At 50.5% G+C, this 16554-nt stretch overlaps 7 protein-coding genes across 7 annotated transcripts; 3 read left to right on the forward strand and 4 right to left on the reverse strand.

Annotated features, from left to right (window-relative positions):
- Window positions 1–108: 108 nt before the first annotated feature.
- A1O9_10338 (aprataxin) lies at window positions 109–918 on the forward strand (the record flags this gene model as incomplete). The annotated part of the gene is made up of 1 exon (XM_013400499.1): window positions 109–918. One exon carries the CDS (start codon window positions 109–111, stop codon window positions 916–918), a length of 810 nt encoding a protein of 269 aa, XP_013255953.1.
- Window positions 919–1017: 99 nt separating this feature from the next.
- Window positions 1018–2100, reverse strand: A1O9_10339 (uncharacterized protein; the record flags this gene model as incomplete). The annotated part of the gene is made up of 1 exon (XM_013400500.1): window positions 1018–2100. The coding sequence occupies one exon, from the start codon at window positions 2098–2100 to the stop codon at window positions 1018–1020; it is 1083 nt and encodes a 360-aa protein (XP_013255954.1).
- A 1371-nt stretch (window positions 2101–3471) lies between these two features.
- Window positions 3472–3690, reverse strand: A1O9_10340 (uncharacterized protein; the record flags this gene model as incomplete). The annotated part of the gene is made up of 1 exon (XM_013400501.1): window positions 3472–3690. The coding sequence occupies one exon, from the start codon at window positions 3688–3690 to the stop codon at window positions 3472–3474; it is 219 nt and encodes a 72-aa protein (XP_013255955.1).
- An 892-nt stretch (window positions 3691–4582) lies between these two features.
- A1O9_10341 (uncharacterized protein) lies at window positions 4583–5554 on the reverse strand (the record flags this gene model as incomplete). The annotated part of the gene is made up of 1 exon (XM_013400502.1): window positions 4583–5554. The coding sequence occupies one exon, from the start codon at window positions 5552–5554 to the stop codon at window positions 4583–4585; it is 972 nt and encodes a 323-aa protein (XP_013255956.1).
- Window positions 5555–6533: 979 nt separating this feature from the next.
- On the forward strand, window positions 6534–7475 carry A1O9_10342 (uncharacterized protein; the record flags this gene model as incomplete). The annotated part of the gene is made up of 1 exon (XM_013400503.1): window positions 6534–7475. The coding sequence occupies one exon, from the start codon at window positions 6534–6536 to the stop codon at window positions 7473–7475; it is 942 nt and encodes a 313-aa protein (XP_013255957.1).
- A 2211-nt stretch (window positions 7476–9686) lies between these two features.
- Window positions 9687–11894, forward strand: A1O9_10343 (uncharacterized protein; the record flags this gene model as incomplete). Its single annotated transcript, XM_013400504.1, has 1 exon — window positions 9687–11894. One exon carries the CDS (start codon window positions 9687–9689, stop codon window positions 11892–11894), a length of 2208 nt encoding a protein of 735 aa, XP_013255958.1.
- A 1162-nt stretch (window positions 11895–13056) lies between these two features.
- A1O9_10344 (uncharacterized protein) lies at window positions 13057–16305 on the reverse strand (the record flags this gene model as incomplete). The annotated part of the gene is made up of 1 exon (XM_013400505.1): window positions 13057–16305. The coding sequence occupies one exon, from the start codon at window positions 16303–16305 to the stop codon at window positions 13057–13059; it is 3249 nt and encodes a 1082-aa protein (XP_013255959.1).
- Between the last annotated feature and the right edge of the window lie 249 nt (window positions 16306–16554).

The following is a 16554-nucleotide window of genomic DNA, read 5'->3' on the forward strand; positions in this document are numbered from 1 at the left end:
GTACATTATGCAAGATCCAAGTCATTAAATTAACCCCCAACCATACTCGTCTAAAAACCCTTTCCCTTCGTCCACGAAATCCACACAGCAACTCAACCCAAACTAAAAATGGCAACGAACGAGGATGAAACCCAAGGCTCCCGTACCACTGCAAACAAGCGAAAAGACGCCTTCAGTGAACTCATGTCACCAAAATCCAAGCATCCAAAATCAACCGCCATCACCCCGTCCTCAACCTCAAAGCCAGCCAACTTGGGCAACCCCAAGAACGCTCTACTAGCCTACGTCTTGAGACCTGACAGATTCCCAGAACAAATCATCACTTATAATGAAAACACAGTCCTCATTCGAGACGCTTTCCCCAAGGCCACGCTCCATCTATTACTGCTTCCACGGCATGCCTCCAAGAGAGATTTACATCCACACGAGGCATTCGACGATCCAGCCTTCCTCGAGATGATAAGAGGAGAGGTCACTACAAGTCTCAAGCTGGCAGTTTCAGAACTATCCCGTCTGATTGGCCCTTTCTCTGAAACGCACAAGGCCAGGATCGCTGCCATGGAGAGCAATGATCCTCCAGATACGCTCCCACCAGGAAGAGACTTTTCCAAAGAACTTCGTGTCGGCATTCACGCACATCCGTCCATGAACCACCTCCACATCCACATCGTCAGTCGGGATATGCACTCTGCTAGACTCAAGCATAGGAAGCATTATAACAGCTTCAACACCGACTTCTTCATTCCCTTGGATGATTACCCTCTAGCCAAGGATGATCGCCGGAGAAGCATAAGCTACCAGAATGGGAACTTGAAGGAGGATTTCAAGTGTTGGCGGTGTGGAAAGATATTTGGGAATAAATTTGTGCGGCTGAAAGAACACCTTGAGCAGGAATTTGAAGCTTGGAAGCAAGAATGAAGCAGCTGACCATCTGGGACTGAGTGGATAAGAGCACGAGAAGGGTTCATGTTGTCATCTCAGGCTCCAGGCGCGAAGGTACCTGTCCACAATTCTCAGTCACCGCTGTGGAGTACGATATCGCCGCTCTGGTCTGTCACCCACATAGCCATTTCTTCGACTATTCAACCTTTCGGATGGTCGCCGGCCTGGTGTCTGACCAATATCCACATACTCAACGTCCCCACGTCGCACTGGCCTTTCATCGCCTTCACCATAGCTTCTGCCAGCCTGTACCATCTCATACTCATATCGAGGTCGAGGGGTCCGCTCTCGTGGCGGACCAGTATTGCTTGATTCCGGATCTCTGGTATTGACCCGACTTTCCGCATGAACTGTGTCTTCTCTTGTCTCTACCTTCTTCCTGAATCGACTTCCACCTCTGCTAGCTCGTCGAGATGGTACGCGCTGCACACTTCCAGCACCGGGTCTCACACTGCGCCTTTGAGCTATCTTCAGCCCACCACCGCCATCACCACTTCCCGGTCCACTACTACTACGACTGCGGCTTCTTCCGCCACGAGCAGGTCCTCCCCCACTCAGGATCCTCAAATATCTTTTGATGAGTTCGTCTGTTTCAAATGCATCCCTTTCAATCCTCTGAATCCGGATCCTTTGGACCTGTAGCAGCATATTCTCCACCGCAGTGCGGCTCTGCCACCAGGTCAATCGATGCGCCAGGTCGGTATTGTAGTACCGCTGTTGCTGTTGATCCGAATACAAGCCCGCTTCAGCCGTGCACATGCGATTATTGACCTTCTTCTTACCATCACCCTGTGTAACCGGTTTTTCATCAAGATCACTCTCGCCCCAAAAATCGCCCCTGCGCACCTTCTCAGCCCTGAACGGATTCCTGATCAGGAACGGCCGCTCCACATCCTTGAACTCCTGCCACAGATCGCTGATGATCAGGCTCAACAGAGCCCCGACCTCGCTTCGTCTCCGGCGGTGGCGCTTGCGCAGCGCCTTTGAAAACACTGGGTACAGATCGTCTTCGCGAAGTCGGTATCGCAGAAATGCACGCTCCGCTTCGATTTCTTGCCGGAGATTCCCCAGTTGGACCGGGATGGTTGAGTCCGTCGTACGCGTCGTTGAGATCAAGCCTCGGTAGACACCCTTGATAAAGAGCAGGTTGGTGAGCATTATTGGCTCGCATGGTATTCTTTTTCAAGGCCACTTCTCTTGATTTGGAGAAGAGAAATGAATGAAATCCTCCTCCTCTCAACCACCAATGCTCTAAGTCGTGCAGAGCTTTCGGAGGGAAAGGGCGGACTCACTTACCGAGTAAAGTCATAATTATGACGAAGAAATGAATCAAGCCAATCACTTGAGACGCCAATGCGAGGCTCATCTTGCTCAATTCAATTCATTCACAGCCTGGCTCGCGTGCGAAGGTTCTGCGGACATAGGTCCGGGGTAGACCTTCAGCCTCGCGTTAAATCACGGAAAAGGTACCCGATCGATGGACCAGTGCTGCTACCGGTTGAACCAAGGCAAGGTCCTTTCTCTTGTCCCGGCTCCTGAAGCAGCTCGGACGAATAAGGTGCAAGTGTTGCTCGTACCGAGTAGCGGGTGCGTAGAGAAAGTACGTCCGCATCCGTTTTGTGCCCATGCGCGAGAGCAAGGGGGCCGGAGCGATGTCTAATCCATATAGTACATCGTAGCTGCGAACTGACAACGAGGCATGTGATGGTGCAGGCAGCGTTCCTGTACATGGAGAAATTGTTGTTTCTCCATGAGCTGCATTGTATTTCTCTTCCGCATAAGATTTCAATACATTATAATTCACAACCAAGTCGGTACTGAGGTACCACTAGAGTATAGCAAGCCGTGTTTTCTGCTTGCTTTACTATAAAGTCACTCGTCTCTTCCGTTGGGTGCCTGAGTAACTAAAGGTAAGGTACGATGTAATCAATACTCGGTATCCCGAGTATAGTGCCGCTGGACTGTCCTTCTAGGTACCTCCCACGAAGTGACTGCAAGTTCTTACGCAAACGGTTGTTTTTTCCCCTTTTCGCTTGCCAGCAGGCATTTGGATCAGGACTGTGATCGTTCCATAGCATAAAGTATATGAATAGTTGTGTTCTGAAATCAAGGTACTACTATATAGTGCTACTCGTGCTATAGTCTATACCTCTTCATCTTATATAAATAGGGCAACTATGTCTAATAGTAGGAGTAATAGTATTTCTATAGAGCGACATTCTATCGCGAAACTGATATTATCAAATACTAACGACTCTTAAGGACTTAGAGTCGTTCCTTCAGTCTAGTACGTACTATTTCATAAAACTACTACTAGGATCTTAGTAATAAAATATACAATATACTATTTATTGTTTCATCGCTACTATTAGTACTATGACTTGGACTTGATTATAATTTACCTATTTAGCATTGTAGATATATCAATATAGTATTAATATAGCATCACTTGAACCACGATCCGAATATAGTTTGCCACTGATGCCACCCGTTAGCCCCCGCCATCTCGGAGCCTTCTAGGTCTCTCATCTACCTTTTCTGCCTTGGGGGGATAGCTATTGGCCCCGACTTCGACCTTGGGCTCGCAACTACAGCGCTGAGCTTCGGGCACCGCATCCATGACCGCCGGAATATGTTGTCCGCATCCCCACCAGGTGGGTTTTTCTGCGTAGGGTCAGATCTCCTATTAAAATGGCAAGGATAGTGGAATGCCATACTGCAAACACTGCAGGTAGCCCTTTTGCACATCTCGATGATCTAGTGTGCTTATCAATATCGGGTGGGTATCCAATTTCGATGTCGAATCGTCGGACCTTTCCAGCGTCCAGATGACCGCCGCGCACTTGCACATATATACCAGCTCTTTAAGGCAGACGGTCTGTGACTGCATAGATTGTCGGCGAATGACGCAGACGGTCGGCGACTAAGGCTCAGGTTCACTAGCGAGTCTGACTACTGGCTCGATGGCCCTAGCCCAGCAGTCGTTGGCATTTTCCAATGGACAGTAGCCTAGGAGCATCCTTCGTGGCGAGAAAGCTACAGGCGTTGGGGAGTACTATGTATGCATTCAAGAATTTACTCACCAATGACCTGTTATCATTCGTTTGCTGGGGTCGCCGCCGCTGCGATCTAAGTCGATAGGTAGCAGCTAGAGAATGGAGATGAGGCTGGGAAGCATGCAATGAGCCATTCCTTGAACCATTTGAGTCAAACACCCCAGCTTTCGCGTACCTCACAAACGACTTGGTTGTGGCGACTGCAATTAAGATGCCTTCCGGGAGATGTCATCCTTGCTCGACTGTGGTCGAAATACTCTGTACCATGGTCCCTTGAATTCATTTCTGCACGATCCGCGGGACTTTCATGCCTTTAAACGTACCTATCTTGCCTATGCGAGGGCAGCTAAAGCTACGTCGCTCGTTAGTGTCGTGATTGCTCAATTATTCGTCATATCTGATGTCGACACTCTGTGGGCCTATTAGCGTCCAACAGTGCAGCAGTCGTAGTAACCAGTTCAGGGCTGTTTTTTGCAATACTTATATATGTTGCCAGGATATGCGAACATGCTCTAGTGAGGTTCGTGTCTACTTAAATACATTGACTGATCGCAAAGCAGCTCTCTGGAGTAAGTCGCTATATTTTAGCCTCCTCTTACCTGTGCAACGTCCGGAGGCACATTCACGAATCTGAATCCGTCCGAACTGGCTGCAGGCAGCTTACCGCCTCGAACATTCACTTGCATAGACTGTTGTAACAATTTTGGCGCTGCAAGGCCTTGATCTCGGTCCGACCTCCATTTCACAAATTCTTCCTTTTTGGTTCCTCGTTTGACATGCTTGTTCTCTTCACTTTGGGTCTTCACGGTCGTAAATGGAACGGCTTTGGTGCCATGTGCTCCCACCGGCCCTTCTCGCGTCTCAGGCGGATAATCATGGCCAGTGTATAGCTTGAAATGGCCTGGAAGGTCTAGTAATTTCTGCATCGAGTTGTACAGCTCCGTGGCCGAGCCCCCAGGAAAATCGCATCGAGCTGATCCGACATCAGGATTGAACATTGAGTCGCCGGTAAACACATTTGACCCAATAACATAGCCAATGTGGTCGGGTGTATGGCCGGGCAAGTGAATGACTCGGGCCTCAATACCACCGATAGCGAAGGTCTCATCATCGTCGAAAGTATAGTCGAACGCTTCGTGTATGTCTTCTTGTGGGATATTGTAGATTTCCCTCATCCTTTCCTGGACATCTAGAATGCGTCTTCCGATGCACACTTGCGGCCGTGAACGTGCGGGTTGTCTCTGCGCCAGCACGTTCTGCAAATACCTCGATGCAGTCAAATGGTCTGCATGTGCATGTGTGTCGAGGATCCGAGTAATCGTGTATCCATGGTCTGATACTACCTTCGACAACTGGTCGGCAGACTTGGTGCTGATCATCCCGGCTTCCTTGTCGTAGTCAAGCACCGAATCGATTATGACGGCTTCTTTGGTGTCTGGGTCGGCAACCACATATTGCCATGTTCCAGTGACAGGCTCAAACACAGTGTGTATCTGTGGCTCGTTGGCGGTCGTAGTCGTCATTGATGGTTGATGTTTGGTAGTCTTAGTCGCCATTGGTGGTTGATGGAATATAATAGAGGTTGGGAAGATCGTGCTCTTGAGATCTATGCGCATAGATGTCGGACAAGATGTGCAAAATATCCGTTCGTATTCGATATTCGACTGATGTTGATGGGGAGCCCGAATTACTTCCCCGACTTAGTTCCCCGAAATGATCGCCGACTTTGCTGGATTGAACCTTACTGCGCGAGGGGCATCTCGATCTGGTAGATCCCTCTCGATAGCCTCCCAAGTTTAAATTTCAGCACAAGGATGTCCAACAGCGGGGAAAACTTGTTATTGAAGGAGGCAACAAAGAATAACCTAGCTTGCCAATTCATGGCCGCCCCTTTTTGGCTTCCAGGATTGCTCAAAAAGACTAGAATCTCGCACGAAGTACGAGGAGATCTCGGCCCTATTAGCTATGCGTACCAGGAGGCCCCCGAGGCATTCCTGACAGCCTGTAGACCCTAGGTCCCCAGCACAGCGGACGAAGAACAACAGCACCACGGGCCTTGGTCCATCTATGGTTATTGGCGCTACGTGGGCTATTGTATGACTACTTTTGTTAGTAGTTTGTACATGATATTCTCAGGCCCGATGGTCGAGATGGTCGAGATGGTCGAGATGGTCGAGATGGTCAAGATCGTATAGCACTAAATCAGAAATTGCCGCCAAGAGTCTCGGAAAGTTCCATTTCAAGATGGCGTGAACTTTAATAATCATCGAATCACACATATCGCCATATGGGGCTGATGCTGGTTGCGGTATGCCGCCTCAGCCTCAAATTTCCACAAGATTGAGCATTTGTATTGTCCTGAGGGTGCCAGAGACGCGGACACGACGATGTTGAGATACTGTACGAGTACTCTCCCAGGCCGAGGCCATCCTATTAAAGGCTGTCAACGCTGCTGTCTGAGTCCGTGCCCTGGCTTCATCCCCCCGTCGTCGTTCGTTCACCCCAAATCAACCACGCTCGTTCCCTTCTCTTATCATGAGGGCAAGTCTCGCTGGGGCCGTCCTTGTCGGCTGCGGCCTGGTACTTGCACTTCCGCCGGGCCAGGGCAATAACAACTTGCCGGGCTCGGGCCACGGTGTTTGTGGCACTCCTCACCGGTACAGGTGCTTGGGGGGGAACCAGCCGTCTTATGCCTCGCGCATGCCTTGGATCACCCACACGTCAGGTGAGCCCTCATCTAGTGTTCTCACGTCGAGTCTGCCTTCCTCGAGCATTGCCTCCACGACCAGCGCCTCCACGACCAGCGCCTCCACGACCAGCGCCTCCACGACCAGCGCCTCCACGACCAGCGCCTCCACGACCAGCGCCTCCACGACCAGCACCCTCACGACCAGCGCCTCCACGACCAGCACCCTCACGACCGGCACCCTCACAACCAGCACACTCACGACCAGCGCATCCACGACCAGCTCTGCACCGCCCACCGTGACTACATGTGAGCTAGGAACTGCTATGGGATGGCTGGAAGGCGATTCCATCACGCTTAACACCCAATCCGGGAATGGGTGCAACCGCTGGGGTTGGTACGAGACGCCGACATTGGCGGAGCTGCAGATTGGCATCAGCGGTATCCTCTATGTTGGCGCCGGCGGTAATGACATTGCGAATGCTATTAACGTCGGAGACTGGACGGCGTTTGCCAGCCCTACCGGTGGCGTGACCGTTACGTATAGCCTCGACCCCGGGTATTTCATCGATGAAGCTCATATCGACTTGGATTGTCTCCCGATTGATACCTGCGCTCCGGGTCAATACACGTTCAACTCCGGCGCGCTCCCGAACCTCCCCGTCTACGCCAACCCGACGCCGCTCCAGTATCCTACGTGTTCCGGCGGGTCTCAAGCCTATCTCATCATCCATGGCTCGATTAACTATCCCACATCTGCGACGACCTGTGAGCCCCCAGTGGCGACATAGACGCGTCCCGTCGCGGTTTTCTCGCTGTATGCAATTGTTCGGTTCCCTCAGCTCCGATGGTCAAGTCATTCAGGGAGGGCGGTGGGGACGGACAGGACATGTGTTGTACCTAGCTAATGTTAGTCCTCTAATAAAATTGCAACAATCTCAATGCTGTGGCTTTCGGTGCGTTTGCTGGCTGTACAGTCTTTCTGGGCTCGCCTCTCTCGGGGGAGAGGGACTCATTCTGCGCAGGTCATTCGTGACAACGGTTCGATGGGGAAGCTATACTAAAGGATAGAAAGAAGAAAGAGTTTTAAACTATATATATATTAAGGCTTTAACTCCATTTAGGATAGCTCTCTCTGTAGTAAAAACTTAGTATTGAAACATAGAGAACTGTCCTATACACTAGTAGAAGATACTATCTTGTAGTGGCGAGTAATCCATAGAAATATTTACGTCGATTAGTTACGAGTAGACCTTTAAATTTCCTCGTAGCCCAGCCCATAATATGTCCTCGAAATTATAACCGCGACGAGGATTTAATATAGCTTAGCACACTATATTTACTTCTCTGTTTTCGTGCTGTGGCATCATTGTGGGTAACCGCATGTAACAATATCCTTGATATATCTTCTCCTCTCCAACTCAATCAAAAGTTTGTTAAATCCTAGCATTAATATTTGCAAACCAGCCTTCAAATCTCAACCCTCTCCTTCGGAGCTCGCCGTTGTGTGCGAACTCAGTGCTCTGGCCGGTTGGCCCCGGCGGCGAGTCACTCACAGGCGTGGGCTCCCGGAACCTGTCAAGCGTGTGTATCAGCATTCGAGTTGCTTGAACGTCTGCATCGCCCGTGATCCCAAGCTCCGAGGTCCAATCTCTCGATGGTAAGGTTTCCTATGGCACGACTGTCAGTTTCAAGACTTTGTTCATTCGCTCCAGGTAATTATGGGCGATCGCTTGCAACTCACCGATCCTGACCAGAAGTACGAACACACGGAGTATCCCATGATGTTGGACTCTGCGGCTGTTGTCCTTTTGCAGCTGATGTTGCCGTTGTACTGGCACTCCGAGAACAACGAGTATATTGGCGGTTGGCATATACACGATAGATACGAGAGGCTGGAAGTAGGCAGGTGTTTATTCGAACACAATTGCGTCTCACGATGCCCGCTGACACAGCTCCGATGGAGACGGTTGCATGCCCCCAAGTCGAGTGTGCTAGTGATCGTTGGCAGCGGGGGGGTCGTCACAGTTGAAGTCATCCTGCTATCACAGGCCGAGTGCCACTCAGCGATCTTCTGTTCGAATTGATTGTCGAACCAGTGTGACGCGAGGCAAAGCTGTACATCGCTTTCGCAGCTGCAGATTTATCAGCTTGGCCCTGGGAGTAACGGTCGCTCTTGCTCACGCATAGAGAGAAGACAGGTACTCCTGCGTGCACGCGCACTTGAGTCGCTCCTCCTGATTTCCTTTGCTGTCGCATTCATCTCGGAGATTTGTCCACTCAATACACCCAGAGAGCTCCTTCAGCCCCGAATCAGGCACACACCACTCCGCTGGAGGCACGAACCCTGCCGCAGCGACACAGATCTGGACAACTAACGCAAGCAAACCGAGATACATCGTTTTCAAGGCTCCTACGATGGAGAAAGCGATTAACTGCGGAGGTTGGACGTCTGAGGATTCTAGAGCTGAAAATAGTCCTTCGACGTCGTCACCAACAGAAGGAATGTTCAGCCTCTTTCACAACGCCTTGGCACGTCTACGCTTGCTTGTTCGCCAACACTTGTTTCATGGAAGCTGAGCTAGCTAATTATGCCTGATTGGTTCGATATTGTGATATCGAAACCGGGAAACGCCATCACGACGCCACCCGAACGCCTATCCATACCCTGTTTACCTCTGCCTGGTCCACACCGCTCCAGCAGTAGGTTACCAAAGTAAGGCTTCGTTCTCTGTACTCCGTAGCTCAGGCTGACAGTTAAGGGTACGTGGCACAGATCACAACCAAAGTTTCCTGATTGCGACAGTTTCCTAATATGCTGGCTAGGCATGCCGCATGCTTACGTTGGGGGGAGCCCTCGAGATCCCTGAATGCGTTCAAATTGTCGCATCTGCGCCTCATTGTCGGCCTTGGAAACATTCATATCGATAGAGAGCATTATCATCATTAGTTCTGAGCCATTTCTAGAGACAACCTTCGGATACGCTCGAAGTTTCCCTATCATGGTGTCAATACCACACGATGGAACAGCGGCGAATGGCCACCAGTCGACTACTACTCCGAATCCCAACTCGGACTCTCGTGTTTTATCTAACAACGATGGAGAGGCTCTGGAGGAGAGTCAAGCACCGAGCCACAGTCACGTCATGCACACGCCTTTGACGCTTCCACATATCGACTCTGGAAGTGCTCGACATCAGGCTCAGCATCATATCAATGGATCTGAATCAGTCGAAGGCAAGGAGAGTCAAGTTCAGGAGGGTAATCAAAGCAGTAGCGACCAAGCTCAGGGTGCGGCAGCCATAGCCTCAACCGCCTTAGGAAGTACAGACACCAGCCTCGAAGACAGTGCATCCCAGCAAGATGGTGATGTGAGTCGTTCGCATTTGGAAAGCCTCAACCATTCTACAGCGTTGCATTCAGATGGCTCTCCAACATCCTCAGGTGGTACGTCGTCTGGTTGTAGCTCCCAGCTGACTGGTTCTAGTGCTGGTACGGCTGCCGATGCTGGCGCCGATGCTGGCGCCGGTGCAGATGCTATTCTACTGGATGCACCCCATAATGATACAGACCTAAACCCCTCCGAGAAGAGGTCTTGGAAAATTTCGGTGAAATGGCTCTTACTACTTACGACTACTGACCTACTTATCATTGCGACAATAATAAGTCTCGATATTATGTCACGACGCCATTTCGGGTTTGTGGATATTGGAAGTGCACCCTCATTTCTTTCGCATGACGAAGCTGTCGAACAAGCAATATGGTCTCAAGGCATTTTATACACTGCCCTTCCATCTTTTCTCATGACGATGTTTCATACTGCTTGGAACACTGCCTTGGGGGCGTTCGTCAAAAGGCAGCCTTACGTGGAACTACGGAAAAAGACAGGTGAAATCTCCAGGAAGACCCTCATGTTTGAGTACACAGAGCCTTACATCTTCTGCGTACGTTCTGCTATTGAGAACGGGCATCTGCTGTTGGCTGCTTGTATGCTCTTATCTGCGACTCTAATCTTCTTCGTCGTACCTGTGACCGCTTTCATGTTCACCACGAGGGAATTTGGCCTCAATAGCACACTCCCAATCTCCATCGAACGAAATTTCAATACCAGCATCTTCCAAAACTCTACTAGCATTCCTAGTTTGCGATTCATGGAGGCAGCTGCAGCCATTCACATTCAAAATGCGAGTTGGGCTCCCTGGACGACTGAGACGTACGCGTTTCCCGCTTCTACCCCTTTGATGGCCGTTGGAACTGGTAATGTCACGTACAATAGTATCGCATACTCAGCCGAAGCAGACTGCGTATATCTCGAAGAGGATAAGTACCGGAAGCATATTTTGCTACCTGGAGAGACAGGCATTCCTGCGATCACTATCATGATAAGCGCAAACGATCGCGGTTGTCTGATAGGGAGTTCCCTGAATCTGGAGCTGAACTCAGATTCACCAAGCAGATTCATCCATTCCTGGACCACGACTACATGCCCTGCACATTCTGGGTGGAGTCGCTTCAGCTTCCTTGCAGGCCGAATCACCCAAGATGAACAATTAGCGGACTTCGGTCTCATCTCATGCACGACTTCTTACTATAACACGACCGGGAGTCTGACGGCGGATTGGTTGCAGGATCCCATGACGGCCCCTGGCATTAGAGACTTCCGAGCTACCAGTCGATCTGAATGGAAAGCCGACGCCATATGGTTCCCCCTTGAGTGGGGAATGCAGGAAACTGGTTGCTATGACCCGATGGAGGAAATCAGGAGTACTGAGTTTCCCCGCCAGGTGTATCGCATTGCCAAAACGCGAAATTCGACCTCCCCACTACTGCCTGAAGTGATTATCGACGCAGCTCAAACGTTGTTTCCTACCATGTATGCAATATTTGCCACTTCCACTCTCCTACAACCCACTGACGAGCCCATGCAACAGCTAGCCACAATGTCTGTTCAGCGGACTAGGCTGATTGTTGTTCCTGCTGTGGCCTACCCAGTCGTGTCAATCCTCTGCATTGTATTCGGCCTGACCATTGCTTTGTTCTTTTACGCAAAACAGGAGTCTATCTTGACAGAAGAACCTGTTGGAATGCTCGCAACGGCGGCCATCTTGCACAAGAGTGCCGATGTCTACTTGGCGATCGCTAGATTGCTGGTGGATCCAAAGCTTGAACCAAGATATTTTCAGGATCAAGGTGGAATAGAACTGACGTAAGATCATGCAAATAATATGTATGTTTTCTTGTAAGTGCTCCAAACCTTAGGGCTCGAGAGGACTGCTCTGACTTTCTTTGGTTTAGGTGTTGGCTCCGTCGGCCAAATGTAAAATTTGGGTATTGAAGGGTCACTTTGCGGATTCTACTAGGAGGAAGAGAAGTCAGCCAGTCATTTCTGCCACCCAAAAGGCGACGTGGGAAACCTTAGCGCTTGGGTGGCACTGACGACATATTAAAGCTGTTTCACACGGCAACATATGCTTTGATAAATGACGCCCAAGCTCACCAGTAATTTCACATGCATGGAGAGAGTCAATGACAGATCTATAAGCCTCACGCAGTAGAGTACTTCTTCCTGGTTAGTCAATTCAAATGTATATGCATATACGCGTTCGAAAGTCCATCGGGACGCTGAGCTGATCTCAGGATCTTCGGCACCTAAAGGGCTACCTAAAACGGAAGCCATACACCACGAGTACGTCGATTTGCGGATGGGAATAACGACTTTTTGTTTCTGTCGATGGATTCCTCAATGCTTCTGTGAACATATGCAACGGAAAGTTTAGGGCCCTGCATTGTAATGTAGAGGTCAAGGAATTCATTGGTATCCAAGTGGACTCCACTGACTGAGTCCCCAAGGCCAGCGCAAGAAGCCATAATGATCTCGAGATCTAAAAAAGCTGAAGAGTCCAAGAAGGAATTGCCACTTTCTCTATTGGAGCAGAACATGCAATAACTCGGCTGTAGTGAGATGACGTCGAGTAAATGGTCATCCAAGCAAGAACACGCATTTCCAAGAGCGATTCCTTATTCGACTGGGCTCCAATCCTGCGCAATGTGTTCTGGTAGGTGGTATCAAGCTCCAACGGGAAACGCGACCGCAATTTGCGGATATCTTGAGGAATAATTGCAGCACATACAGTATTTATCATAATGTAAACCGGTAATTAGTACTAGCTAAGATAGTTCCCTAATATTATAGATATAGTTACGCCTCTATCATGTTATTAGCTAGAAGGCTAAGTATTAGGTATCGCTAAGACTAGTTTCCGAGTACAGTCGTAACAACCTGGGCGATGTTGGTGCAAGTTAGCAAACCCACGATCCCACGACCTTCGCAATGCTTTCTGAATCAAACTGAGAGCAACTAGAAGTACACGCTCACAACTCAGCCATGACCAGCGCAAACTCACTCATATCCGGCGGCGGCTTATCGACCGCGACCTTCAACCTCCTGCCCCGGCTGAAGAACGCCCCCCGATTGTCGATCGCGAGATACCCGCGTCCACTCCCCTCCCTTGTCCTCCGAACTTCATCGTCACTAACACTAGCCCCAACACCAATATCGTCTCTTGGGATCCAGACACTAGGCATTGGCTCCCGTAGGACGGGATGCGTGAACGCCACACTGACCAACATATCACGCTCCTCGCTTGTCAACGCCTCCAGGTCGTCGTTGTGCTGCATGATGATCTTGCTGATTGGGTCGTTCATCATCAGTGCGAGGATCTCGCGCTTGCGGGGGATGATGTACGTGGGCAGGGCTTTGGTGTTGGCAGTGTTAGTGTTGGTGACAGCCCCTGCGGCGGCGGCGCCCTCAGTTGAGGAGAGCTGTGACTCCAGCGCGGCAAGCCGGGCTTCGTTGAGCGGTCGGTGCAAGCGCGCGAGGATCCGCTTGGCGTGGTGTTTGTCGTGCTCCTTTGCCTCTTCCATGTCGGACACTGTTTCGCGGCGAGATCGATGCGGCCTTGGTATAGCTAGTGGTTGTGGTTGTGATTGTGATCTTGAGGAAGGCCGTCGCTTTTCGGCGAGTGAGGGGAACGGTAATGCTTGTTCAGGTGCTCCAGTTTGTCCAGTCTCAGTCTGTTCTGGAGGAAGAAGGACATCCTTCTTCCCCACGGTATCAATTTCTTTCTCATTGGCTGCTGCTGCTGCTGCTGCGTCGTCGTCACTCGCCACTCTAGTGTCCTCAGGCTCCACGCTCGAGGTCGGGCGTGAGGCTTCCACCTCGGATGGTTGGTCACGTAACAAAGTTTGACTCTCTCCCGCCAGCAGCTCTAGAGGGGCATACTTGAAGAGACCATTGAAGTGGACTGTCAGCCAAATCTGATACATCATAGTGAGTACGAACGCGATGGACATGATGATGCCCTGTGCCTCACACGAAACGTTATTGTCTGCGTCGCGGACGAGGAAGAACAAGCCTATCAGGCAGACCTCCATGAAGTATAGACCCGTGAAAGTCTGGTTGATTGCACTGGGGACCCAGAGTCCACCGCTATCCACGTCTCCCGTGCGGACAACGTACAGGACATTGTTCTTGATGACGACGTAGAACAGACTGAACGTCAGCAACATGAAGACCAACATGAGCGGTGCGATGACTGAGTAGACAAGTCCGATGACGGCAAATGTCGTGTACCATGGAATGTTCGATCCGATTCTAGTCCTCCAGGTGAAACTCAATTTGCCGTACACGTCATCCGGAGTATTGACGCTTGTGAAAATGTAGAAGTTCAACAGACGGATTGTCTGCAGGATTGAGCTGGAGCTGATTGACAGAGCTTGAAGGACCAAGAATGAGAAGTAGTAGTTCGCTGCCGTGGGCAGATTTGTGGCCAGGATCTGGGGAACAGACGCCGTATTGTGGATGAGTTCCTGCACAATACTAGTGAGCCCGGATGAGATGGTCGGGATGATGAAGACCTCGAATACGAGAAGGATGAAGTACCAGAGCTGGAGGGAGCGCTCCCCTCGAGAGCCCGTAGTGGCCCCACGCGTGCTGTTTGTCATTGCTCGAAGGACAATCGGCGTCGGGCCACTCAAAAGAATAACCAGGATCACCGGAGGGAGAGTACCTTGTATGAAAGATAACAGCCAGCGGGGCAGCGTGCCGATCCACCGCAGCCACGAAGTCGAGTCGGCTAGTGTCGATATTCTGGAAAGGAGTCCAGTAAAGAACGATATCAGACCGAACACGAACACCAGCACAGCGAACAGTACTACGAAGATGAGAAGTCGTATAGCTCTGTTCTGTCGCGTGTAGTTTAGCGCTGGCCAATTGATGTCTGCGGGCGAGATCTCGACCATTCGTTCAGCCATCCGCCCGGGCATTGTATTGGCAACGGCCTGGCATGCCATATGTGCCGCTTTCTGACTGTTGAACTGGATGAACGCCGATCCGTTCTGTGGGCAATCATCTGCTTCTTCGATCTCTGCTTCAATCTCCCGATTCAGGCGCGCAAGTTCCCGCCGACAGTAGTAGATAGTGTCAACCTTCAACGAGAAAAAGCGACCGAGGAGGGGAATTTTGCATGCAAATGAATGATTGGGCCGAGGGATCCGCATTTTCGCCCGTTGCTTTGGCGTAATAAATTTGGTCCATAGAGCTTTCGTTGTCAGATCATGTTGAAGATCGTTTTCGCAAGCTGCCTGCGTTGTAATCTTAGTGGCTTGAATTTCCTCGTCCTTGTGAGGTTTACTATGCGAATGATTTGCGGATGTTGCACTCTCTTTCAATGTCGACATCTCGTTCGAGTCTCCATTGTCGACTCCTTCTCCTTTCTTCCGACGTTGCTTGACCACTTTACGGATGAGATTGGTCTCGGCATTCTCAAGGCGGTGCTCGTACTCCCTCCGTAGTTTGTCCTTGTTGGCGAGTGACTCAAAGTTCCGATTCAACCATATTCTCCGTACGCCACCAGGAAAATCATCATAGAGTTCCATCAATGCTTCGATGGTGCACAGATGCTTGGGTATGTCCATGATGAGGACAGTGGTGCTGGAAGCCTTTAGCCGATGGCTTCGACTGCCAAGGTACTCTTGCTTCTTGACGACATAGTGCATTAATTCGTGATAAAACAAATAGCAGACCCAGATTATGGCGCCGAGCGCTAAGACTAGATGCGCCCAGTAGCGCTGGGTATGCGCTGGTGCCACGTTAGACCACGCAAGTGTATCTAGGCCGGTGACATTGTAACGAGTGTTGCCTATGGTATTCGTGCCTTTTCCATCAGTGTAATTAATTGGAATTAGGATAGGTAGGATGACGAGAGCCATAGGGCAGAACATCTTCAAGCACATGCCCAAGTACCGGACAAAGAAATAGGCATCCATGCCTGCTTTCCGCAAGACCAAGGCGTTCGGGGTCTTCAACAACAGCCAAAGCCATCTGGCAGGATTGTTGGGCGGCGGTTTGACTCTGTCCTTGGATGGGATCAAGAAGGATCTTGGCTGATATATTCGCTTGGCCCATAGGTAGTTCCGCACAATTAGGAACGCTCCGAATTGTACGGCGAACAGGACGATACCAGCAGCAAGCGAGATGACGAGTGTCTGGACTGTCGTTCCCTCCCTACCCTGTGCTGTGCCGGCAGCGCCGTTGATGATATCGCCGAAAGTGTCGGACATGGCTGAATCGCGCCGTATAGACTAAGAGTCTGAAGTTTTGCAGAAGGCATCAGGTCAAGACATGGATCATCATCGTACTTAGGCGGGTTCTTGCCCTACAAAGACATTTCAATGTGCGCAATCTCGATGTTGATGGTGGCAGATGATCAAAGGTTGAACGGCTGGTCGCCACGCAAGAACAACGCGAACTGTCTAACTTTCTGGTTACAGGGGTGTCGATCACCAACCACCGACGTCATCGACTCATCT

The sequence above is a fragment of the Exophiala aquamarina genome (genome assembly GCF_000709125.1).
Source record: "Exophiala aquamarina CBS 119918 chromosome Unknown aczIA-supercont1.13, whole genome shotgun sequence".
NCBI lineage: Eukaryota > Fungi > Ascomycota > Eurotiomycetes > Chaetothyriales > Herpotrichiellaceae > Exophiala > Exophiala aquamarina.